Here is a 26,007-nt window from a genome sequence, read left to right on the forward strand (position 1 = left end):
TCATTTCTGCCCATTCTATTCAACTGTTCAATTCTTCAATTTTTCACGAACGAAAAAATTAACGAATACATTTATGCGTATATACGTTTAAGCCCGACGCACGTATTTAATTACCACAGACTATCTCTTGTGAAGCACGCAATTATTTCACACGATTATTATTATTATTATTATTATTGCTATTATTATTATTATTATTATTACTATTATTATTATATCTTTTCGAAGGGAGTCGACTTACAAAAATTCCTTCTCGTTCGAAAAATTTCTAGATCAATTTTGAGAAATAGATCAATCAATTATCATTATATGTACACAGTTTAGCAACGGAAGGAACTTAGTACGAGCGAAATAAATGGAAAATTCGCTCGAAGGTCCCTCCCCCCACTCGCCCCTCGCTCGTAGATCTTATTTTTACATTATTTTAGCATGCGCTTTTTCCTCGATCGATTTCTTCTTTTTTTTTTTTTTTTCACCGCCGCGTTCTCTCTTTTTTCACCGCGCGGTTGACCTCCCCTCCCCCCCGCCACGCATCCACGTAATCGGCGAATTTCTCGCAGAAGGAAGAGCACCGTCCAGAAGTACGACCAACCGTACGTGAAGAAACCGCCGCAGAGGGGTTACAGCGGCGTATCCGGTAATCATCATCCGGGACACGCAGTACTGGACAACGTGAACAACAAGATCCTCACGTTCAGCAGTATGCCCAATTGCAGGTACGACCGATCGTTTCGTTCCTCCTCTCCCCTCCCCCTCCCTTTCTCCGTCCTCTCCGCCCTCCAAGTAAACAACAGATCAGGCTAGACACTGTTTTATATACATATATACATATATATATTTTTTTTTTTTCGAGCCAACAATTCCTCCCCTCTCCCAATACCCATCCGTTAATTAGACACGCGGATTGATTAGATTCGCCGCGAAATTAGATTTCGATCTGATCTATTATAGCGATTTTTCGATCTTTCGAACGAAAAAAAAAAAAGAAGAAAAATTGGAATCAAATTGGAATGCAAGCTGCAAAAACCTGTTTCTTGGTTTCTCTTAATTGTTGAGATTGATTTTTCGAACGTAATTGGAAAAAAATAAAGAAAAAGATTTATCGAAATTATTGAAATTATTGTTTATTCTTAAGGGATCACGTTTGTGTGAAAATTGTGATTTTTTTCTTTTTTTTTTTTGAGAATATATTTTTTTTTTAGAGAAACGAGAAACGAGGTTCGAGAAATGATCCTGAAATAAGCTGACACTTGAGTGAAAGTTTATGAAAAATTATATATATAGGAGGAGTTATATATGTTGAAAGGAATACGCTTTTTTTGAAAGATAATCTAGGGAAGACCCCTGCAATTAGTGTTGAAAAAAGAAAAGAAAAGAAAAAAAAAAAAAAAAGGATCCATCAACGATCGCCAAAGACACATCTCCGCTTCTATACTTTATACATTGGTTTTCCATTTAATGTTTGCGTCACACGTATCCATGTCACACGGCATTCATTCGACATCGACAAGATTTATTCATTATTCGAATTCGGAATTTCAGCCCGCGTTGCTTTCTAACTATATATATATATATATATATATATATATATATATATATATATATAGTGGAAGAAAATTTTTCAAAATCAAATTCGACGACGACTGTTTAGGGTGAAACGAAATATTTTAGAATTGTATTCGCAAGTAAAAACTCTGGAATATCGATTTTTTTTTTATCTGGAAAAAAAGAAGAATAATAATAATAGTCGTACAATTTCGAATAGAGTTTCGTTTCATCCTGACTCACCGAATTTAATTACGATATGCGAGCCATCTTCTCTCGTCGTTCGATCTTTTTCCTGGAAAAAAAAAATTATACAAAATTATAATAATATAATTTAATTAACAAAATTATATAATTATATAAATGTAACAAAATTTTTGAAAATTGTTCATCGAACAGAAATACTCGAGCGATTCTTTCTCTATATATTTTTATTATTCGTGTCGTATTATTATTCGAGAGAAAAGGAGAGGAAGACTCGTCGACGAGATAAGAGAATCCGAGAAATACCGACACCGTCCACTGCGCGTTTGCTAGACACCTTTAACTTTCGACCAGTGACGTGAAAGGATTAAGGATGGATATTCTTTTCTCAATCTTATACTTCAATAGTAAAGAAGATAGACAAGAATTAGTTTATCATCTTTGAAGAAACAAAGATGGGAACAACTGTTTTTATTTTCTATTGATATATATGTCAAATATATATTGATGAATATTAAGGAAAAGTCAGAGAAATTATATAATAAAAGGATAATTAAACAAATGACAATATAGATTTTTCAAATATCTAAAATATTAATCACTCACGTCATCGGTTGAAAGGTTAACCCTTTGCGGTCGTGGATAATTTTTGAGAAGTCAATCAATTATATCTTTCTTCCTTGTCTTTCCTCTTAAACTTATGCCTATTATAATTCGTACAATATTATATATAATCTAATACGAGACTCGTAATCCTATTTTTATTTACTATTAAAGTTTCTCTTCTAAAAGTTGTATCAAAACGAAACGAGGAGTACGCTCGTTTGAAAATTTGGTCGCGTCGAATCCGACCACAAGGGGTTAAACTCGTGGTGAAATACCCGCGGCATGCCTATATTAGTATATTTCTAGCCGCGGCGAGACCCAGCGCGTGGTGTTTCGACCCCCGAATAACGTCGCCACCGCAGACGGGCCAAGAGTCAAGTAAGTCTCATGTGTCTCGCCGTTATGTCACCATTATAGTTGATCGATGATCTCAAGACTTGAACACAACAACAGTTCCAAGCGGGGCAGGCCAGCCAATCCTATTCGAAAAAGTTCCTATTCGATGCGGATAGCGCATGCGTCCCAATATACTCTCGATTGGTTTAAAATATTAAACGTTGCACTCATAGCGAAATATCGATCGAAAAGTCGATTGGCTGTAAGAAGAACGTTGCAACGTTGTGATTATTCAAATATTGCGCGTATTGGAAAATGAAAAAAACTTGAAATTGTTACCTCGAGAATAAATTTGGAAAAGTTATCAAGCTGCCCTGCCTTGTTTTCACACTTTGTCGAAGCGATCGGAGATGCTCTCCGCTCGTGGAATCAGTCACGAATGTTGTCGCATCAGCATGGAAGAAAGATTATCAGTTACGAGCGTTTCGCTTCGTTCGGATATCTTGTTCTCCCGTGCAGCGACAAATTTACAATTACACATTACACATTATGTACACATGCGTGCAAATATACATTTGTGATAAGACACATTTTTACCTACGTAAAAGTCAATTTGTGAACATTGTGTAACTGCACTGATTTTTAGGAATGCAGCAGTAGCGATACATTTTGTACAATTGTTTATAAAAGCAAACACAAAGAGACGATGAAGGAATAATCCTTTCGTTTGTCGCTAAATATTTTTTTCGTTCTCCCTTCTTCTATGGATATTTTCAGTTGAAAAAAATGAAAATGTTCAAGATAATCGCATAATATTGCATAACGGCACGATGCATTTGGCCCAAATTTTTTTTTTTACAACAGGGTGGGCATCTTTTCATTCAAACGACATTTGTAATAGATTCGGAACGGATCGGAAAAATTCGGACGAGATCGGGAAAAATCTCGATATGTGCTCGTATACTTTCGGATCTCTTCGGCAATAATCGTTCGTGATCGGCTAAGCGCCTTATTAATTGGATTTCGGACTCTCGAGCCGATCATACCCGATTATTGCCGAACTCAATTCGTGCTTACGTCTCAAATATTTTACGAAAATCCGATTTCTCCCGAATTATTCCGATCCATTCCGAAGTTCAAATATTTCCGAATCACAAAATAATCTCGCACAATTTTAAAACCCCATATATACGTTCACCCACCCGTTCAACGTAGGAACTATCGGACCAATTCATTTTCCGCAAGTTAAATTTTATATTTTTTCAGATCTTGTTTATACTTGCAAAAGTCTAATCGAAAGTCGGACATGATTATTAATTTTCACGCGCGTACATCGCATACGCCCACACGCTGCAACACGCTTCTGATTTCAGCAAATCTGATTCATCGTACTCTATCATTTCGACACGCACGCTATAGTTCAAGTAGAAGAAATTAAATTGCATGCATAAAATATATTACACGCCACATCTTCTCACCTTGGCACTGCATGTTTCTCCTTTCGAATGCGCCGCACCAATCATCGGATGATCATGGTTTAGAACGAATACGTATTATATCACTTTTTTTAAACGATATAATGAAAGATTTATCAAGCATGCCTCGTATGCTACTTACAGCACACGCATCCGTAGAAAACCCCGATTGCAGCTGTTTAATTGTTTCGAAAGAAAAGAAAAAAAAAAAAAAGAAAGAAAGAAAAGAAAAGAGAAATACTATCACGTATTTTGCAAGCAAAGGATCAAACATAGAATTCCAATATATTCACTTGCCAGTTATATACACTCAACGATCGAGCATGCTTCGATTCGATGAATCACGATGAAATTGTAACATCGCGATCTTTAAAGCGGACGAATTTATTAGCGGAAAAAAAAAAAAAAAAACGCGTGTGCATCTTATCAAAATTCTCCGCGTTTAACCAGAGTCAAAGGAAAAGATACGAAGTATTGTCGTGTTCGCGTTCGTGTCACGTTTTAATTGATAATTTCGATTGGAAATGAGGCACGAACGTGATTATAATTACGAGACTGTACCGGTTTAAAGAGAGTCTTTCACGAGAAGGAAAAAAAAAAATGGATATTTTTACAAAGACAAAACGTAATATGATCGATTATGGCAAAGGCTTAACGTTCAAAGGTGGTGTATCGCGATAAGAGATTGACGATATGTCTCGGTCGATAAGTAAGGAAAAAGGGATACCTGTGAACGTTTCGCCTATGAATTGAATCGAATTGAATTTATCGTGATGATTTGATCAAATTTTGTTTTACATTGAAATTTTCAGGGAGCATAAGTCGCAGGTGAAGAGGCCAGGTATGAGCGAGGAAGATGGAGATACAGGAGCGGACGAGGTTGTCTCTTTCATCGATTTGCCGAACAACCTCACAAAGTTGCCCGAGAAAGGAATTTTAAAGAAACACGGTGGTTATGGTATTGTAATGGTTGATGAACCTATACGAATAAGTGAGGCAATAACTCACTCGTAAAGGGGAATGCAACCAGCTCGAATTTCTCGCTTAATTTCTAGGATTCTGAATCTAGTCGATTTAATACAACCGAATATTTTTCGTCGACGAAATTGTAAAAAAAATTGAATTAGCATATCTCGACCTATAATTCTGTCTATTTGTAATATAATGATTTTAATCTATCAAATTTTTTTCGTTACAAACATTTAAATCGCGGTATCAATATAACTCGTACTCGGTCGATCACGTGATAAAAAGAGAAACCTTGATTTATCGATCGAGCACAAAATTATTTTTATCAAATCTTCCAAAATTTCGCCCTATCGTTACAAATATTAATATGTTGGAATAAAAAAACCAATCTATCGTTCGAAATCGGTTTTAATCTCAAATCTTGCAAAATTTTTTCATAGAAAGTGACAAAGAATTGAGAAATGCTAATTTATCGATCGAGTATGTGAATCGTATCTATCAAATCTTCCAAAATTTCTCGCTATCGTTACAAACAAAAGAATCAAAAAAAAAAATACAAAATTTCTAAAATTCTCTATCTAAATTTTTCCATCGTAAATATTAGATTACGACACCTAATACAAAACTTTTTATCGACTCACAAAACGACAAGCGCCGAGAAAGCCTGATTTATCGATCGAGCACAAAATCGACTTCACTCAGGATCACCGTGTAAAAAAGAAAAAAATCGAGCTACTTGCATCGACCATACTTACACACGTATTTTTAACCTCAGATACATCTTAGACGAAGAGGGCAAAAATATCGATCGTTAATTGGAACAATGATTAATTAAACCAGGTATGGGAGGAGGGGCGGTAGCCAGCGTGGAACGCACTTTGGATCAACTGAACGGTTACCACGAGCATATTATCGAGGCGTTGAGGATGGCCGCGAATCAACGCGAGACATCTGGAACAACATCCGCTCCAATGGATGACGAGGCCTTGACGGAACCTCTGACCGAATTGTTAACGGAACCTCTGCCAGAATGTTATCCCACGGATTCGTATCGCAAAGACATCATAAAGCATATCGACAACCAAGCGGACGAGGAGTACGAGGAATACGTGCCGTCGTGCGGTGTGATTCGTATACGAAATCTGGAGGATTTGATCAAACAGCTGGAACGGCACTCGGCGCGCAACAGAAGTCCAAGCGGATCCGAGGACATGAGGATGTCCGAGAGCGAGGCAGATCGTCCCTACAGAAAAGATTCGTCCGTTTGTAGCGAGTCTTCCCAAGGGTAAGAACTGATAAGCGAAAAATAACAAGCTTCGCCATTGCTTCACGTTCATTCTTCGACGTTCGCGTCGCTTGTTACCATTTCTCGATCGTGTTATCGTCCTTTGGCAAAGCTTCTCTCGATCAAGCGAAAATTCGATTATTTGTGTACTTCGTGAATTTCTGAAACAGTAAATTTTTATGTTAGAAAAATGATCGATCTATCGATCCCTTGCGAATTTTGATGATTTTTAAATGCGTTATATATATATAGAAGAATTTTGAATAATTTTTTATCATATTTAAAGATGATCGATATTTAATTTTTAAAACTTTCGCAATAAAAAAATACTGTTACTATCATTTTATATTCTATTTTTTGAAATGTTTAAATTTTAACGTAGTAGTAACAAGTATTTTTTGTAAAAGTTTCAAAAATCAATTATCGATTGTGCATAGAGAAAAATTATTTAAAATCTTGTTCTCTGTATTTCAAAATCATCAAAATTCACTAGAGCACATCAACGTCGATAGATTCATCATAAGAAGATTTTACTTTAGTATCTGTATCTTTGTTAAGGTTTCGAAGGGATGTTATACTTTGTAAAAAAGTTTGTTATTTTAATTCGATTCATATAAATTATCGAATATATTTTCGGGAATGACTATATATGCGCATTGATTAATTTTCCTTAAATTTGAACAAATTAGTCGAGAAACAAATTTTCTGATTGGCTGTTATCCCTAAAAAGCGACGCAACACACTCAATTGCAAGATAAATCTACAGAGCTACGATTTCTCTTGTTTATCTTATTCGTTCTCAACGTACCGAGTCGGACAAAACTCACACGCCTGGCACCTCACACTCACTCTCTATCTCTCTCTCTCTCTCTCTCACCATCGCATCTGTTACTACTACTCTTATCAGTGCGTCGTTGCTTACTTTTTTCTTCTCTCGCCAATACACACACAGGCTGATCCATAAATGCACGTCCAATTTGTTATTTACATGTTTGAAATTACGTTAAAATTAATTAAAATTTTTTATTTATTTATTTTTTTTTGTATAATTCTTTCACGCTTAGAAATCAATACTTTGTGGAAACCGTGCAAAAGGTATGATTCATTTGAACTCATTTTAGTATTCAGACTCAACAATCTTGATTCAATTATGGACATGCATTTATAAATTATTTACCCCACATCTTTGTATCTTTCGCTTCCTAACTTTGCGCATATATATATATATATATACATATATTACAGCTAACAGATATCGTAATATACGTGTATGAATACAGTAGAATTAGCGTAGAATTATATACGTTACAGGCGAACGCGCGATCACATGGATAATTGGTAAAAAGAAAAAAAAAAGAAAGAAAGAAAGAAAGAAAGAAAAGTCTAGGCGAGTTGACTTGCATCTTCCATATAAGTTTCACATGCAGAGTCTGTTTATACCGTGTCCATCTCGAGATTTACTACATTATTTGGGATATTCGTTTTCTCGATTCGTTCTCGTTCGTAAATAAATAATCTAATCTACGCGGATGGAAACAGGGGAAAAAAAAAAAAAGAACACGTGAGTCCACGATAAAAAAAAAAAAGAAAGAAAGAAAGAAAGAAAGAAAAGAAAAGAAATATTTAACACTTGTTAAGGAACTGATTCGATTTCCTACGTAGAAGCAGAAGATGTAGCCGCGGCCGTGACGATACCTACGGTAGATATTGTCAACCATCGTCTCGAAGTCCTTACGGGACCCATCAGCACACTCAACACTCCCATCAAATGTACAAGGAGGAGGGTATCTATGCAACTGCCGACCCTGACAGAGGCTCAAATACTAGGGGTGAAACGCCCGATAGTGAAAGGTATCGCAGATTCTTTCAATACGAACAAAAACGGGCTTGGTAGATTTGACGTTCGGTACGAAGACTACTGTGCAAATATATCCCTCGCAATCCTACGAGAGAGTTTCCTCTACGCCAGTGGTTCCCAACCCGCATGGGTCGCGATCCCCTTCGGTTGAACTGTTTTCTCAAGCGCTGCACTGTAACATCATGTTTAATTTATTTAATTTTTAATTTGATATTTCACATTTAAAAATAATCAAATCAACGTACCGCTCGATCATTCAAAATTTTTTTTTATCCTAAAGGGAGGAGTGAGTTATTTGTACAAAAGGGGATCGTTGACTCGGAAAAGGTTGAAAAACACTGCAATATCGCGTTCCGCGATTAGTGTTGGGAATCGAAATTTCCAAGGTTTTCTTCCAAGTATTTACTATATATATATAAATAGAGAGCATATCCCCTATACATGTAATACATGTATACATGTAATATAGATAGTGATCGTATAATTCCCATCACTATAATGAACGCGGATTCAGATAAGGATTGGTGCATGCCCGAACGATAGTACGCTTTAGGAGTAAATTACTCGACGGGTATACTCGATGGGTTTATTTAATCGATTGAAATCGTTTCGAAACATTTATCCATCCATATTATCCCAAATGTCGAAATATACATGTCTGAAAGTCGAAACGGAATATAAATAGACTCGGCATAATCGGTCTTTCACATCACAATAAGATTTTGCAAGTCCGTTTTCAACCGAATCTTCGAATAACCACGATCGTAAACAATTCAATTTTGACTATTTGCCTGTGATTTGAAACAAATTTTTATTTTATTTTATTTTATTTTATTTTATTTTAAATTATTATTTTAAAAACGAATAAAACGTAATTTGCGCTAAAAATTTATAAATTTATTTTATATTGAATATGATACTTTTTCAAGCACCCTCGAATGATTTTGTAAGTTTCAAAAAATTAAATTGTCAAACAGTCAAAATTGAAAGAATTCGTTAAATTGCAGAATTACGAATCGATGGTACAATTCTAAATCGATATTGTCAATTTTATAAAAATCGTATAGCGTCATTGCTTCGAGTTTCCACAGAAGACAAAAAAAGAGGAAACGTTTTGACAAAATTCTACACACCAACTTTCGCATGCTAATTTTACTGTTTTAGTTGCTTGTGCAATGCGCTATGAATGTGCTGCCATCTACATACAAGATGCGGTGTTATTTCTCTTTCTAAGCTCAGAATGGCCAGAAACTTTGTAAGCATTTATAGCATATATCCATGGCAAAAGCGATAGTGGAAACTTGCGAGTTACGCGATGAAACTGAAACTTCTCGATCTCTAACAAACAATTCTTTTCTTTTTTCGATATGAATTTCTAAGCAAAATATATATATATATGTTATTATACTTGAAACTTGTAATTTAAAAAGTGCTAGAATTCCGCACTTATCCTTATCTGAATTCTTTTCTTATTAATCATCGCTTTAATCGTACGATAAAAGAACAAAATTGTAATATACATATGTTGTTCTTTCAATATCGTTCGTAGGCCGCAATTGCAAGGCTTCGCACGTGCGCAATGGTTAAAAAGCTTTCTGTATACGTAACACATGGGTGCTTATATGCACGCGTTATTCTTTCTAAAAAAATAATATGTACTTGATGATTAATTTTAATTGATAAAAACGCGTGCATAGGTTGCTCGGTTCCATATACAGGGTTGGTTACCTGGACATAATCTATATTATTTTCGTTATTATTTAAAACTTTCTTTTGTCATAAAGAATGCAATTTTCGAAAGATCTCAAAATAATTTTTTTTTTTGAATTTTTTTTTTCTATATACTTACGATTTTTTATTTGTTTTTTGAAAAAAAAAAATATTTATCAAGACAAATTCTGATACAAATAAGTTAAAAATAATTTTAATAATTTTCAAAAAAAACATAGAAAAAATAAAATTATAAAATTCGAATAAAAATAATACTGAAAGTATTATTATCTTAACAATTTAAAAAAAAAGAACAAAGAAAAAATAGAATTATAAGTACTTCAGATTACATTGTAAAAATTGATAGATATTATCTGTGATAAAAAAAAGATTTCACTAATATCGAAAATAACTGAAGTGGACATGTCACGTGGTCCAACCTATAGATTTACATAGAAAAGCGTGTATAAAAAACAAAAAAAAAAAAAGGTAAGTGTAAGGATGGGGAAGGAGAATTGACAATTAGGAGCTTATCGAAAGGTGTAACCAGCGCGTACCGCGGCGTGTGTTTGCAGCATTAGTGGTCGTGGAATAGATCCAATGGGCTCGTGTAATCTTGTTATTTTCTAGTGATGCATTTATTCAAGCTCAACAACTAGCCCGACGGACTAGTGAGGACGGAGTGCAACACCGGCCACCACAGCAGCCGCCGCCGCCGCCGCCACCGCCGCCACCTGCAATGACTGGTAGCACGGTGCAGTTGCTGCAATTGCATCATTCTCAACGAGAACATCGTCAACAACCGCAGCAGCAGCATCATTGCCACCATCACGCGCAGCAGTCGCAGCCTCAGCAGCAGCAGCAGCCGCAGCCGTCGTCGCAACAGCAACATCAACGTCAACAACAACAACAACAGCAGCAGCAGCAGCAGCAGCAGCAACAACAACAACACCAACTGCCGGTGGAACAACTGCCAATACAGCAGCGCGGCTATTATCCATCCCCACCCTACACTGATAACGGTCTCGAAAACGACGAGACTGAAAATGCTCAATCCCACCAACAACAAAAGCTCCCCGACGTTCGTGGAATCGATGTTAATCACTTGCCTAATATTAACAAATGCCCACTAGACGATAATTTTAGTCTAGATTGTAACATAAATAATGGTTCCCCTAAAGAATTAAATACCAACAACACTAGTGATAACGAAAATACTGCCCTACTGCCCCCTTCGCATTTTCCTGAGTACAAGCATTGATAATTATTAATCGATGACAGATAGTGTCCATAAAACATAGTGGTGTGATTTAATCTTGAACTCGCATTTTATACTGAATAGTGTAAATAACGATAAACTATTGATCGCAACATCAACAACAACAAAAACAACGTCAAACAGGTATTAAATTATATGAATTAAAATAATCTATATGAAATGTTTATTAATAAACATTAGTAAAGCGATTTACTCGAAGAAAGAATGTTGCTATTATTCAATATATCCTCCTTCCTAAAATTTTGAACAATTTTTATTTCAATTATTTGAAATGTTGGTTTCTTATTTTGCGTATTATCTGAAAAAATATGAAAATTATTCGAAAAGAATGCATACTACGTTCAGAATTTAATATATCTAATATCAAACGTATCTATTGTAAATTGAAATTTATTTTCGATAAATTGACAAATCTTTCTTCTTTTATCTCAAATTTTATTATTTTATTTAGTAAAAATATTTATATGTATAAAAAAGTATAAGATGTATAAAACAATGTATATCTTCATTCCTATTTTATTTTTTTTTTAGAATTAAAAGAATCCAAATTCCTTCAAAAATATATAATTTACATAAAAGTAAAAAATAAATAGATACTCATCGATTATTGTTCCATCATTCTTATTTACGATTTTCTTATTACAAATTATGAAACTGCAGATTTTTACAATCAAAATTTTAATTCAAACAAAATTTTCCAGAAATTTCACTTTTGTTAAGCACTATTCGAACATGCTGACTCCATATATAAAACTTTCAAATCTTCGATATATCCATTCGAGAATCGCAGATGATGTTCTTCGATTTAAGTAACCAACTTCAAGGTCTTTTCTATAATTCGATTTCTCTATATATCGATTATGATATAAGTTTTAAATTTTATATTAATTTATGTAATGTTAACAAAATTACTTTCATTAATAAAAATAATAATAATAATAACATATTTTTAATTCAATCCTTAAATATGATGCCAACGGAGCAGAAATGAAAATTACATTCTTATTATCTTATTTATAAATATATTATTTATTAGAGCTTTATTGTTTTATATATAATTTTTAAAAATTATTAATAGTTTTTATTATACTTTTATTCATTAATAATTTTTAATGACAAAAATAAATTCTTTAATAATGAAAGCCCTCTCCTCCAATAAATCTGAAGTCAGTCAGATGCAAGATATGTATATAGTTATGTAGGTGCAATATTAACGGTGTTCAACTTGATTAGTTAGTAGCACTAGTAGATACTTTCTCGGATTACATGGTAGCAGAGGATAGTTTCAGTTGGAATCGTGGTTACCGATCTTTGTTTCTTTAAGCATAGATTGGAATTCGAGAACAGTGTGGTCGATACTCAGTGCAATAAAGGGAATAGTTGATAAATTTGATCGATGTTATATGCACTTCCAACGAAAACAACAAAACATGCCACCGATACGTTTGTGAATTGACTGCACGATTCATGCAGATTCGTCGTTTAGTTATTAAAGATGTGCGTCACAAAAGTTTGAGCCTCACCGTACGATGCAGTCCATTTATTGGACCGGGAGATTGCTGTCTCGGGCGATATGGAATGGCATATCAAATTATACAGCATGCGCCGATCCTAATGTGAATAAACGTCGCGAAGCATCTTTCATTTCGGCTGTGTGTGGTTTTCCAAAAGATTTTGCACGAGGACGTATACGTAAGGGACAATTCGGTGATGATGCATGGTTTAGTGCCAAATTCAAAACTGTCGAAGTAATAGGTAATATTTATTTGTTGAAACTATGAAGAAATAATCAAGTTCATCATTGTTATATTTACATATAACTGATTTTGTGAAATTCGTATAAATTTTACATTATACATTTTTATTTCATCAATGACAATTTCTTATTAGAAATCTTTTTATATTATTAATTAATAATAATATATATATATATTCAAATAAGTCTAGTATTTGATAATTCTAAGAGTTTGACAGTTCTTTGGATCTTTTAGGTGTAGCAGATGGTGTAGGTGGATGGAGGCATTACGGAATCGATCCAGGAGAATTTTCTAGTTTCTTAATGAGAACTTGTGAAAGACTGGTCTCTATGGGCAGGTTCACACCTTCTGAACCAGCTGGTTTATTAGCACGTAGTTACTATGAATTATTAGAAAATAAACAACCCATATTAGGTATTAACTGTATTTATATAACTTATATTTTATTATCTTTTCTAACATTTTACACAAATTTTATATTTAAAAAGAAAAAAATAAAATAAAAATTCATTAATGCAGTTGTATAATAATATTCCAGGTAGCAGTACTGCATGTGTCATAGTTCTCAATAAAGAGACAAGTAGCATTTATGCAGCTAATATAGGTGATAGTGGTTTTGTAGTTGTAAGAAAAGGAGAAGTAGTTCATCGTTCTTCCGAACAACAACACTACTTTAATACTCCATTTCAATTGTCTCTTCCACCTCCAGGACATTCTGGTCTGGTGCTTAGTGACAGGTATTATACTATATAAAAATATATTGCAAATTTATATTTAATACAGTATTTTCTTAATGTACCTTTATATTATGTGTTTTATATCTAGTCCAGAATCTGCAGATACTTCAAGTTTTGGAGTTGAAGATGGTGATGTAATTCTTTTAGCAACAGATGGGGTATTTGATAATGTGCCTGATCAATTACTTATCACTGAAATGCGTAAAGTTCAAGGAGAAAGAGATCCTACTAAGATACAAGGAGTTGCCAATTCGATAGCTTGGATGGCTCGTAGTTTAGCTTTTGATGGCGCATTTATGTCTCCATTTGCTCAAAGTGCTAGAGAAAATGGAATTGATACTATAGGTATGTAATTATGTTCTTTAACTATTATATAGAATTATTTCAGAATTAATATTAAGTATATATTTATGGTATACATAAATTTTAATAAAAAATATAATCAATTTATTCATATGATACATTTCACAATTTTTTATATCTTATGTATGTATGTATCTCTTTTACTTTGGTAATAATTTTATAGTAAAGTAACTTTTCTTCTATATTCTTTCTTTAACTAATTTCTAATTCTTATATCTAGAATAAAAAATTTGTACAAATATGTTGTTTTTCCTTTCCCTTTTTTTTTTCTTCCTAATTTTTCTAAACAAACAAGTAATTATCTCTCAATTGAAATAAATCTATAATGAAACAAATCTTATTTAATCTTATTTCAGTAATTTTTTAAACAAAAATACTTCTGTTGTTTATTTTAAAATAATCGAGACTAATTCAAAGATTAGTGTCTATATACACAATGTCTCTTATATTTTTTAGGTGGTAAACCAGATGACATTACAGTGCTTTTAGCAACGGTGGCAATATAATAAAGTATGTACAATAGAGTCTTGATCATTGTATTATAGTCCATGTCATTGCGTATATGTAACTAGTTATACATCATTATATCCCGTTATGATAATCATTTATTATTTAAATCTAAATAAATGGTTTTGTAAATCACCTTCCATTTCAGTTAGTCTTTTCTATATCCACCATAAAAGAAAGTTGCTTTAAAAAAAATATTAATAATTAAATTTTTTTTTGACTAGTAAAAATTTGTATATAAATATACAGATTTGTTTAAATATATATAAACAAATAATTACAAAAATTTTGTAATTTTTTACTGATAATAATAATACATATGGCACATAATAATGAAACGCTGTAATGTATCATAAATAAAAACTAGTTATTATTTTGTAGGATTAAAAATATTCAAAAAATTATAATAAATTTCAAATGAATCATGTAAAAATAAATGTATTCAAAGTTTAATTAAAATTAAATGCATTCAACCACTTGTAAACCACTATATAAAGACTAATTTATATAATAATAATATTTCAAACTAAATTGAACCATTTTATTTAATCGTAATGGTCATATAAATAACATTTTTACCTAATATTTACAAAAGAGCTATTATCTAGTTAAATTTCCAAGGCTTTCATTGCCTGAATTCTTGCAGTTAAAATTGTTAGTTTTCAGTGTATTAACTGCGGTTTTTTTTTGGAATATATGAAAACTATTACCAAAAACTTATATAAGTTATATTTTACAAAGAATGACATCAATTTTATCAATATATATCGTGCCGATTTTCCAAAAAGATGCAAATTACACTCAAAAATCTCTCACAGTTTTTAACTAGTATCTAGTAAGTCATACATAATCGTTCAAGTGGAAATTCTTTATAACACTTTGGCTTTTTGCCGATGTATAATTTGTCACAATAAATTTGACAAATTTGTTTTATATTAGAATGCAATCATTTGATAGATAATATGAATACATCACAGTGTAACATATAACATGACATATCAAACTAAGCAATTAATAATAATTATTTTACTATAAAAAAAAAAAAAAAAATACATTCATCTACAAACTATGTAGTCTAATATTTTATAATTTATTAATATCTTTTTCATTCATATTCATAAAGAAAAAAAATACCGTTTCATGTTTAAATCTTCTCTGATTATGATTATGAAATTATATAACACTGTATATCTTGTAACATTATTTTTAAAATGCCCTTAAAAAAAACTGTGATGTATCCTATTATTTACAATATAATATATTCTTTAATAGAAATGGTATAAAATGTATTATTATATAATTAAAAAAGATCAGGGATTATTTATAATAGGATAATAAATAAAAGTATTTACATCATACGATTATGTAAGATTTTTACAATAGAATCTTTTAGAATCAGGGGTTTCAATTTTATGCTTCTGCAAACAGTAAAAATAGTATTATATATTTTATTATATGAGTTTTTTTTTTTTTTTTTTGTTTAACCAAATATTACGCAGCAAAGATATAGAAATTGTAATTTTCTATGTTTAGTTAAAATTTTACATTGTATCAGGCACAAGATTGTAGTAAAAATTTATATTGTTTACAATATAATTGTGAAAACAGTATTTTAACAAATCTCATGACAAATAAAATATTTACTGAAGAATGAATTATAAAAGAAAACATAGATTATGACTTATAAATAAGAAATATAATTTTATTTTAAAGATATTTTTAATTTTGTACTATATAGTTATTTTGAAAATTATAATATATTTGTTACAATCTATTTTAATAAATAGAAGAATATATTTTAAAATATTTCATTTTTAATAAATGTGTTATGAATATGAAACTCTTTCGTATTCTCGGAAAATCGTGAGCATTATAAATGTATCACAATAGTCGATTATCTGAGAAATACTGTTTTCATTAATATGTATTATTTGCATAATATATTTTGAAATAGATACAACTATTACATTTAATACAGAAATTTTTCTCTGAAAAATTGTAACCCCTGTAAAAAATTAGAAATCTTATCTTTGTTATAAGTTTCTCATTACATTTTACATAATATCAAGGCTGCAAATATTTAGTTTTTTTTGTTAGTAATTTGAAAAATCAAGGAACAATGTTGCATATATAGCAATATAAAAGTTTACTTGATATGCCAATTGGTAAGAGATGATTTGGAAGCAGAACCTTGATTTTAGAATCATTGCATATTGGCTTCTTGACCCCAATTAAATCCACCAGGACGATCTTCAGGAGGTGGAGTATAATCTGGATCTTCTGGATGTGCGTCAAATAAAGTTTTTCTGTAAACAAATAATAAATCATAATTATTGCATATATAATTATTACAACATATAAATTTAAAATTATTTTGCTCCATTAACTTACAATATTTGTGGAGTTTTAAGAACACGAAAACCTCCTCGTAAACGTGGAAATACATCTTCTGCAAAATAATACATGTGTCCCACAGCCATCCCAACTAAATCTACCCAAATTGTATTACCAAGAAGTACAGAAAACCCAAGGAGCACCCATGGTAAATATGGTGCCTATTAATAAAATATATTTAAAAATAATTTATTTTTTCCAAGAGAGTTTAAAGAGAAAAAGTTAGAAACTTACTTGAAAATTTAAAAGTCCAAAAAAGTTTAATCTAACAAATGGATTTCTTCGGGACCAAACATAAACCAACATAATTGTAAGTGCATGGCCCAAAAATAACAAATTAACAAAAAATGCAAATGTCTATAATATGCTTAGGAAAATTATATATATATATATTTACTTCATATTTTATATATACATTTATTTTATATTTATTTGGAGAAAAAAACTTGTTTTAAAAAAACTAATAAAACATTAAAAGGATACAATCATACATATACCTCCAAAAATGAACATCATTACAAAATCAGCTGTTCTTCTACGAAATGATCCTTCCTCTAACATTCGACAATATCGATAAGTAAAGATCATATTGAAAAGAAAATTGAAACCCATATTTCCAAGAAATAAAAATGTAGTGATTAATCTCCATAACTGAAAAAAAATATTTACATTATTATTATAAATAATCTAAAAAGATAAGACTAAACGTCTAAATGTCTAAACAATTAACAATTTAGATTGATTTTTGTTTACCTGATACTGTTCAATGATTAATGTGGGATTAAAATACAACCGAAATGGAGATACCAAATCTAGTTGCTAAAATAGAAAAATAAAATTTAATAGTTAAATTTTCAAAATCCTACATATATAAATAAAAAATTATAAGAGAAATATTTTACAAACCACAGCAAGAGTCGTGATGACACAAGCTGTTGTATAAGCTCGTGTCACCACAGGTATTTGCATGTACTCTTGCCGGAAAGTTTGATAGGCCATTGGTGTATTATTACGATCTTCTGTACACCTAAAGACCAATTTTTTTTCTAGACTCTCCACCTTTATAATCTATCATCACATGTTGTTCATTACTATGCGTTATCTAAATTTAATGATTACCCACATCACGACAAATTTGTTATGTTCAGTTTCGTACACGTAATACGTGAAATTAGTTATAATCGAATAACATGAATCTCGATTTTATATACTTATCGATAGTGATTTCGTGGCCTTTTCGCATTCGCGAAAATGTAACAATTATATTATATTTAATTTTAAATATAAAAATTAATTATTAAATTTCAAAAAAATTGAAAAGATAGATATTTATATTTATTATATATTTTTATTATTAATAGTAAAAAATTTCATAAATATAAGATTTTTACATTTTTAATTTATATAATTTAATTATACAATAATTTTTTAATCACGTGACACTTCTTAAAAATTTATTCGTAAATATATACTTTAATATTTATTACATTATAACTTTTTATTATTTATTTATGAATGAAATAAAAAATATATTTAAACAAAACACTGCCCTCTATAAATCTTTAAAGTAAACAAAAAAAAAAAATTTCTAAAATTACATTTTAAGAATAGAAGCACTATCTAAAGTTGAATTTGAACAAGTAAAACCAATTATCAAATTATAATATTGAAAAATCTAAATTCTTAATTTCTAATGCTGATTTTTAATTTTTTTAGAATTAAAGATTTAAGAAAATAAAAAAAATCAAATCTTTAAAATATTTCTATCTTTTACTTTTAGCAGCACACATACATGCTAAAATATTTAATTGTATTAAATATTTTTTTCCATATTTTTATATATTTGAAGGTTATAATTTAAATCAATTGCATGAAACACTGCATAATTATATATCAATTTTATTATGATTTATATAAATTTTTAAAAATTTTTAAAATACATATTTTATAAATTGTACTTTATGTTTCTAAATATTATATTTCTTTCTATAACGAAAAAGTCTCATATCTTTATCACATATGAATATTCAATTATTATTTTATGATATTTAAGTATTTTTTTATTGAATATAAACATATATATAACAATGTATAAACAATATAATTTAAAAGATATAATTTAATCATAGAAGTAATTTATATATAAATTTTAATATAAAATCGATTTTATATATAAATTATATATTTTTAAACAATATATATTGTTTAAATAAACATTCTTTTATTACAACTATTATAAAAATAATTATTATTTGTACAATAATAATCTATTATTATTAATCAAGAAATTCATCTTCATTTTTATTTTTGTGAACAATATTGGAGAATTTTTTTAATTTTGCTACAAAAAATCCATCCATATTATGTGTATGAGGATAAAATCGTTTAGTTAATTTTAACGAAGGATGAAATCTAAACTGTCTATAACTTGTAAAGCCTTCAGCACCAAATTCTAATCCAGTTGATATTAATTTAACATCACGTTTTTTAAGTGCATAATCGATAATCCATTCGTTTTCTTCTGGAAGAATTGAACATGTTGAATAAACAATAATTCCACCAGATTCCGAACGTGCATTAGCACAATCTATAGCTGCTAAAAGTAATTCCCTTTGTAATGTACAACAACGTTGTATATCTATTTCGTCTTTATTTGTTTTAACACTTGGATCTTTTGAAACAACACCAGTGCCAGTACAAGGTGCATCCAATAATACTCTATCAAAATTTTTAATTACCTGAAAATTATATATTTTAATCAATATGCTATCATATATTTCTAATATATGAGTTATTAATAGTTATTAATTTATGTATAATTGGTGCTTACTGATGGTAACTTTCGTCCATCATAAGTGCAAACTACAGAATTTGTAATACCAAGTCTGTGAAAATTGCCAACAACTGCTTTTATTCTTTCTTCGTTTACATCATTTGAAAAAAGTACACCTGTATTCTTCATAAGTGCTGCTATGTGTGATGATTTTCCTCCTGGTGCAGCACACATATCAAGGATTTTTTCATTTTCTTTAGGATCTAAAGCCATAACAGGCAGAAAACTAGATGCACCTTGAAGAATATAATGTCCTGCTAGGTATTCTGGTGTTGCACCCATGGGAACTTGCGATGAATAAACTACTAATCCGACTTTTGTCCATTTACCAATGGGATCTAAATTGACTCCTCTATTAATCAAAGCCTGAAATTTTAATATTGTAATAGATTAAAAAATACTTAAAATATTTATTACATATTTTATTAAATAAATACTTCGGCTAAATCACGACGACGCGTTTTCAATATATTTGTTCGTATCGTCATAGGCCTTTGAACTTCACTTGCTTCCAAAAATTCTAATAATTCATCCAATGAAAATATTTGCATCAATTTCTCCATTAAGAAATTGTTATAACTGTAGTATGTACATAAATCTCGTCTAAGAAGATTCATATATTCAGAACGTGATCTTAAAAAGAAAAATGAAAAATATATTTAAAATTTTTTAAAATTTTTTTATAAAACAAAATTTTCATAAAATTTTTCAATTCTATTACAGATATACCTGTTTATATCACGTAATCTTTTAAAATCAGATAATATCATAACAATATCTTTTATACGTTGTTGCACATCTTTTAGATTAGTTATATCTGCAAGTTCTTCTTCAGAAGGAAAAGTAAAGACACATTGTTGTAAGGTCATATCATACATCTCCTGTTCTGCCAATTTTCTATTAAAAAGAAAATAAATTAAATTTTAAATATTAGATATTTAAAAAATTTTAAATACTCACTGTTCTTTTTCTTGTTTCTTTTTTAATTTTTTATTTGCCTTCTCAATAGGAAGTAAATCATCATTATCATCATTATCATCATCATCATCATCATCATCATCATCATTATAACTATCAATATCTTCTTCTTCATTTTGATCACTATCATCATCTTCTTCTTTATAATTTTCAATAGCATCATATTCATCTTCTATATCACTATCAAGTAATTTTTTTTTTGTAGATTTATGTTTATTTTTCAATATTTCTTCATTATTAGATATATTATCATTATCAAATTGTACTTGATCATCTTCATTATTTGAATTACCATTTGTAAACATTTCTTTTTTAAAAGATTTTTTTTTTTTAATTTTCTTTAATTGTTTTATGTTATCATGGTCAAACTGCATTTGATCATCTTCATCATTTAAATTGTCATTTCTAAGTAGTTTTTTCTTAAGAGATTTTTTTTTCTTTGTTTTTCTTAATTGTTTTATATTATCATTATCAAACTGCATTTGATTATCTTCTTTATTTGAATTACCATTTATAAGTAGTTCTTTTTTAAGAGATTTCTTTTTTTTTATTTCTAATTGCTTTATGTTTTCATCATTAAATTGCATTTGATCATCTTTATCATTTGAATTGCCATTTGTAAACACTTTATCTTTAAAAGATTTTTTTTCTTTTATTTTTATTAATTGTTGTGTATTATTTTTGATATTCTAATAAAAAATATAATAAAAATATATATAATAAGTTTAATAATATTATATAAATATTATATTATTATAGAAATATTATATTGTATAAAATGCTTAAATACTAAAAAAGAAAAAAACTTACATTTTCATCAATAATATTTTTTAGTTTTTCATTTTTCTTTTTTTGTAATTCCTTTAATTTTTCTTTTATATTTTGTTTCTTTAATAATCTTTTTCTTGCACGTTGTTTTTGTCTATGACTTAATTTTTTTTCTTCTTTCACTAAAGATATAATAATTGTATAATATATTTTCTATCTTTTTTTTTTTTATTTTTAGATAGAATAATAAATGCATTTGTAACTAACTAATATAAACTAATAAATTTATAATTTTCCATACCTAATACTCCTTTTGGAAATGTTGGATCTCCTTGCTTTTTTGCTTTTCTTCCACGACCACTTGAAACATTTGTTTCATCAAATTTTGCTTTTCGTCCCATTTTAATATATTTTATACAACAATTGTTAATAAAAAAAATTAATGTTTTTATTAACTTTATTAAGCTAAATATAAAATTTATATCATAAAATGAATATAAATCATTAATTTTTATATTTTTTGATACAACATTATTACATTTAAATAAAAAAAATTGTAATTACAAATTAAAAAGTGCATCAAATTGTTTCAAAATGAACACGTGAGTTATAACCTAATTTTTTTATTTATTATTCAAATATTACTAACGAATAGTTAAATATAGCCAACTTGAAAAATTAGGCACTCAAATATAAAATTAAAAAATATCATTGTATAAGTGTAAAATTGTAAAATTAAAATACTATTTTTAAATTATTATAAATAATTGCTTTATTTAAATTAAAAATATATTTCACTTAATTAATTCTAAATAAATAAATATCAATTATTGAATATATGGAAGCAATATTGAATAAAATAACTATATGTTTGAAGAAAATTTTTATAATATTAAATGTTCCTATATTTTTGAGAAAGTATTCAAATACACGTGTTTTATGAAAGATGTTTGATTCGTCATAAAAATACTTAGAAAAATATAAATATAAATATTAATATTTATATAAAAATATAAATATTTTAAAATAAAATGGGAATTACAAAACAAGAAGTACATCGACCTGGTGCATTTAAGCAAATTAATAAACCACACAAAACTGGTAGACATCGTAGTAAAGGTTCAATTAGTAGTGAGGTTAAAGGTAAAATTCTTTATAATGTATCTAATTTATTTATCTATAAATATTATAATATCTATATTTTCTAATTTATTATATTTATTATAGGAAAAATTGGAGTAAAAATTTTATCAAAACGTGTTACTAAAAATCTTGGAAAAGATGCCCGAAGACATCAATCTTCACAAATTAGAAAGAAAAAGAGAGAAGAAGTATTGCAACAAAAAAGAAATTTAAGTGGATTACATAGTGCACCTATTCTTGTATGTATTATTCCATTACAAGAAGATTTAAATATTGATAATATATTATCAATAATAACAAAAGCAGATGAGTCTGCAAATGTAACTAATAGTCCATGTGGAACAATACATTTAAGGTATAATACTATATTATTATTATATAATAAAAATATAAATAATATTAATATATTATATATTAATGAATTATTAATTGAAATTAATCTTTTATAACAGTATACCTAGGTTTAAACAACGTTTTTCTTTTGTTGTTCCACCTACTGGTAATTTGTTTGCTACATTAGATATAGCAAAAATATCTACAACTGTTCTTTTTGTTGCATCTGTTATAAATCAATGTGACAATAATCCTAGAATTGAAATTCTTGATAATTGGGGAAAAGAAATTATTAAGGCTTGTATCGCTCAAGGTTTAAGTACTTCTGTAGTAGCACTTACAAATATTGAAAATCTTCACATAAAGGTATTATATTTCTATCATTTATTTTTACATTTTTAACAAATATAACATCATTTATTTCATAAATTTTATTGTAGAAACGTCAAGATATTAAAAATCATGTACAATTTGAAATTTCTAAATGGCTTCCAGAAGAAAAAGTTTTTCAATTAGATACATCTACTGATGCTTTTAATGTTTTACGACGTATTGGTACTCAAAAACAAAAAACTATATCTTATCGAAATAAAAGAGCACATTTATTAGCAGAAGAAATAAAATTTAAATCTAATGAAGTAAGTATTTTGTATAATTTATTTATATATATTACATTATTATATATATTCAGTTTCATGTATAAATTTGATTTTAATTTAGGATTCTACAGAGCTTGGAATTCTTATGATCTCAGGATATCTTAGAAATGTACCATTATCAGTTAATAGTTTAATACATATTCCAGAATTTGGAGACTTTCAAATGTCTCAGATAGATGCTTCTGAAGATCCATATCCAATGGAAAAAAAATTAAGAAAACATTCTAATGCAATGGATGATGAACCATCTACTCGATTTCTTGAACATGCAGATCCAAAGAAACAAGTATAAATCAGAATGAAAATATAATTTTTCAATATCTGTTAATCTTGTTAAATGTTCACTTTTTTAGGAATCTCTTGAATCTGAAAATATACTTAATCCTATGGATGCTGAGCAAACTTGGCCAACAGAAGAGGAATTAACTCAAGCTAAAGCTAATCAAAAAAGAAAAATTTTAAAAAAAGTTCCAAAAGGAACTTCTGAATATCAGGCAGCTTGGATTCCTGATGAAGATGGAGGTATTTAAAATTTTATGTATGCATTTTTAAAAATAAAAAATTTCATTGTGTAATGTATAATTTTCTGTGAAATTATAATTTTATAGAAGAATTGAGTGAATACTCAACTGATGAATCAGAAGATAAAATGTCTATTGATGAAGCAAAATCTCAAGATAGTGAAGTTGAAGCAGAAGAAGATGAAGAAGAATTTGAAACTATTACTATATCTGAAGTACCTGATGAACGATATGATCAGAATATTGACATGACAGAAGAAAAAGAAACAATGGAAAAATTAAAACGTACATTTAACAAAAATATATATATTTTATATATATATTAAATTATTAAAAATTATTAAAAATTTATCAAAAAAAATTTTATTTATTAATATCAATTAACTATTTATATTACTTCATTTTATTTTCAGATGCAAAATTAGATGCACAATTTCCTGATGAAGTAGATACACCTCAAGATATATTAGCAAAAGAAAGATTTCAGAAATATCGTGGACTTGAATCATTTAGAACAAGTCCGTGGGATCCAAAAGAAAATCTTCCTGCTGATTATGCTAGAATATTTCAATTTGAAAATTTTGATCGAACTCGAAAACGTATATATAAAGAATCTCAAGAAACAGAAGGTGCAATGGTAAATTTATAATATTTCAATTAATTAAGAATTTAATAAATCTATTAATTTTAAATTATATAAATATATTTTCCTTTAGCCTGGTTGGTATATCACAATTCACGTTAAAAATGTAAGGCAAGATCTTTTCATCACTTTTTGCGCTTTAGAAAGTCATCCATTAATTGTATTCAGTTTATTACCGAATGAGCATAAAATGTCTGTATTAAATGTAGTATTGAAACATACCAATATTAGTCCACAACCAATAAAATCTAAAGAAAAATTAATATTTCAATGTGGATTTAGAAGATTTACTGCTTCTCCAATATTTAGTCAACATACTAATGGAAACAAACATAAAGTATGTATTGTATAAAATACATTTTTAAAATATTTTATTAGCAAATATAAATAAAAATTTTTTTTAGTACGAGCGATATTTTCGACCAGAAAGTACTGTTGTGGCAAGCATGTATGCTCCAATCACATTTCCACCATCTCCAGTTTTATGTTATATTCAAAAATTGAATAAATCATTGGTGAGAATAAAAATGTATTGTAGATAGATTGATATTGTATTATAAATTATTTTTATTTTTATATTATAAAAACATGGTATTTTTTATAGGAATTAATTGCAACTGGAAGTGTATTATCTGCAAATCCAGATAGAATAGTAATAAAACGAGTAGTTCTTAGTGGTCATCCATACAAAGTACACAAACGATCAGCAGTTATAAGATTCATGTTTTTTCATCGAGAAGATATAAATTGGTTTAAACCAGTTGAATTACGAACAAAATATGGTCGTAGAGGACATATAAAAGAACCATTAGGTAAATAATTTTTAATCATTTCTTAATTCATTTAAAACAAATAATTTATTATTTTTATTTTTAGGTACTCATGGTCATATGAAATGTGTATTTAATGGTCAACTAAAATCTCAAGACACAATTTTAATGAATTTATATAAAAGAGTATTTCCAAAATGGACATATGAACCTTTATTAGTGACACAGTTACAACATCAAAATAAAAATATGAGTGTAGAATAAAATCTATTAATCAAAGTATTAAAATGTACATATATACATTAAATAAAATTTATATATATATCTACAAGTT

At 28.8% G+C, this 26,007-nt stretch overlaps 5 protein-coding genes and 1 long non-coding RNA gene across 29 annotated transcripts in view; 3 read left to right on the top strand and 3 right to left on the bottom strand.

Moving 5' to 3' along the window:
• The window catches only part of LOC551663 (disintegrin and metalloproteinase domain-containing protein 11), an 82,366-nt gene extending 70,894 nt beyond the window's left edge, over nt 1-11,472 (top strand). For 9 of the 22 annotated variants that reach the window (XM_016913605.2, XM_016913610.2, XM_016913604.2 and 6 more), the window contains 6 exons: nt 561-716; nt 2,662-2,733; nt 4,979-5,124; nt 5,976-6,420; nt 8,083-8,271; nt 10,619-11,472. In XM_016913605.2, coding sequence (XP_016769094.2) covers nt 561-716; nt 2,662-2,733; nt 4,979-5,124; nt 5,976-6,420; nt 8,083-8,271; nt 10,619-11,249 — 1,639 coding nt within the window. In that variant the 3' untranslated portion in view covers nt 11,250-11,472. Of the gene's footprint in view, nt 1-560; nt 717-2,661; nt 2,734-4,978; nt 5,125-5,975; nt 6,421-7,731; nt 7,976-8,082; nt 8,272-10,618 lie in introns of those variants that run through there. The other 13 variants (XM_016913613.2, XM_016913607.2, XM_016913615.2 and 10 more) reach the window with 10 other exon arrangements.
• On the bottom strand, nt 1,600-4,972 carry LOC102654385. Of its 3 annotated transcripts, XR_003305246.1 has the most exons (4): nt 3,031-4,972; nt 2,356-2,951; nt 1,789-1,840; nt 1,600-1,718 (listed from the first exon to the last, which is right to left on the bottom strand). It is a non-coding gene; the product is annotated as an uncharacterized LOC102654385 (long non-coding RNA). The 3 variants fall into 3 exon arrangements; XR_003305245.1 differs by lacking the exon at nt 1,600-1,718 and having other exon boundaries at nt 2,765-2,951; XR_001703999.2 differs by lacking the exons at nt 1,600-1,718; nt 1,789-1,840 and having other exon boundaries at nt 1,865-2,951.
• A 996-nt stretch (nt 11,473-12,468) lies between the features above and the next one.
• LOC551694 (protein phosphatase PTC7 homolog) lies at nt 12,469-14,773 on the top strand. The gene is made up of 5 exons (XM_624082.5): nt 12,469-13,022; nt 13,259-13,438; nt 13,563-13,761; nt 13,850-14,106; nt 14,581-14,773. Exons 1-5 carry the CDS (start codon nt 12,797-12,799, stop codon nt 14,628-14,630), a joined length of 912 nt encoding a protein of 303 aa, XP_624085.1. The 5' UTR covers nt 12,469-12,796; the 3' UTR covers nt 14,631-14,773.
• A 1,317-nt stretch (nt 14,774-16,090) lies between these two features.
• Nucleotides 16,091-18,210, bottom strand: LOC413976 (derlin-2). Its single transcript, XM_397412.7, has 6 exons — nt 17,932-18,210; nt 17,779-17,844; nt 17,509-17,676; nt 17,260-17,382; nt 17,023-17,186; nt 16,091-16,937 (listed from the first exon to the last, which is right to left on the bottom strand). The coding sequence occupies exons 1-6, from the start codon at nt 18,022-18,024 to the stop codon at nt 16,835-16,837; spliced, it is 717 nt and encodes a 238-aa protein (XP_397412.2). The 5' UTR covers nt 18,025-18,210; the 3' UTR covers nt 16,091-16,834.
• A 1,076-nt stretch (nt 18,211-19,286) lies between these two features.
• LOC726212 (25S rRNA (cytosine-C(5))-methyltransferase nop2) lies at nt 19,287-22,220 on the bottom strand. Its single transcript, XM_016913756.2, has 7 exons — nt 21,906-22,220; nt 21,647-21,786; nt 20,819-21,525; nt 20,588-20,755; nt 20,296-20,491; nt 19,856-20,224; nt 19,287-19,763 (listed from the first exon to the last, which is right to left on the bottom strand). The coding sequence occupies exons 1-7, from the start codon at nt 22,003-22,005 to the stop codon at nt 19,302-19,304; spliced, it is 2,142 nt and encodes a 713-aa protein (XP_016769245.2). The 5' UTR covers nt 22,006-22,220; the 3' UTR covers nt 19,287-19,301.
• Nucleotides 22,221-22,521: 301 nt separating this feature from the next.
• LOC551781 (pre-rRNA-processing protein TSR1 homolog) lies at nt 22,522-26,004 on the top strand. Its single transcript, XM_624166.5, has 12 exons — nt 22,522-22,747; nt 22,832-23,102; nt 23,200-23,446; nt 23,521-23,718; nt 23,801-24,025; nt 24,093-24,261; nt 24,348-24,545; nt 24,674-24,897; nt 24,977-25,240; nt 25,308-25,418; nt 25,508-25,715; nt 25,780-26,004. The coding sequence occupies exons 1-12, from the start codon at nt 22,636-22,638 to the stop codon at nt 25,935-25,937; spliced, it is 2,385 nt and encodes a 794-aa protein (XP_624169.3). The 5' UTR covers nt 22,522-22,635; the 3' UTR covers nt 25,938-26,004.
• Nucleotides 26,005-26,007: the final 3 nt, after the last annotated feature.

The sequence above is a fragment of the Apis mellifera genome, linkage group LG8 (genome assembly GCF_003254395.2).
Source record: "Apis mellifera strain DH4 linkage group LG8, Amel_HAv3.1, whole genome shotgun sequence".
In the NCBI taxonomy this organism is placed as follows: domain Eukaryota; kingdom Metazoa; phylum Arthropoda; class Insecta; order Hymenoptera; family Apidae; genus Apis; species Apis mellifera.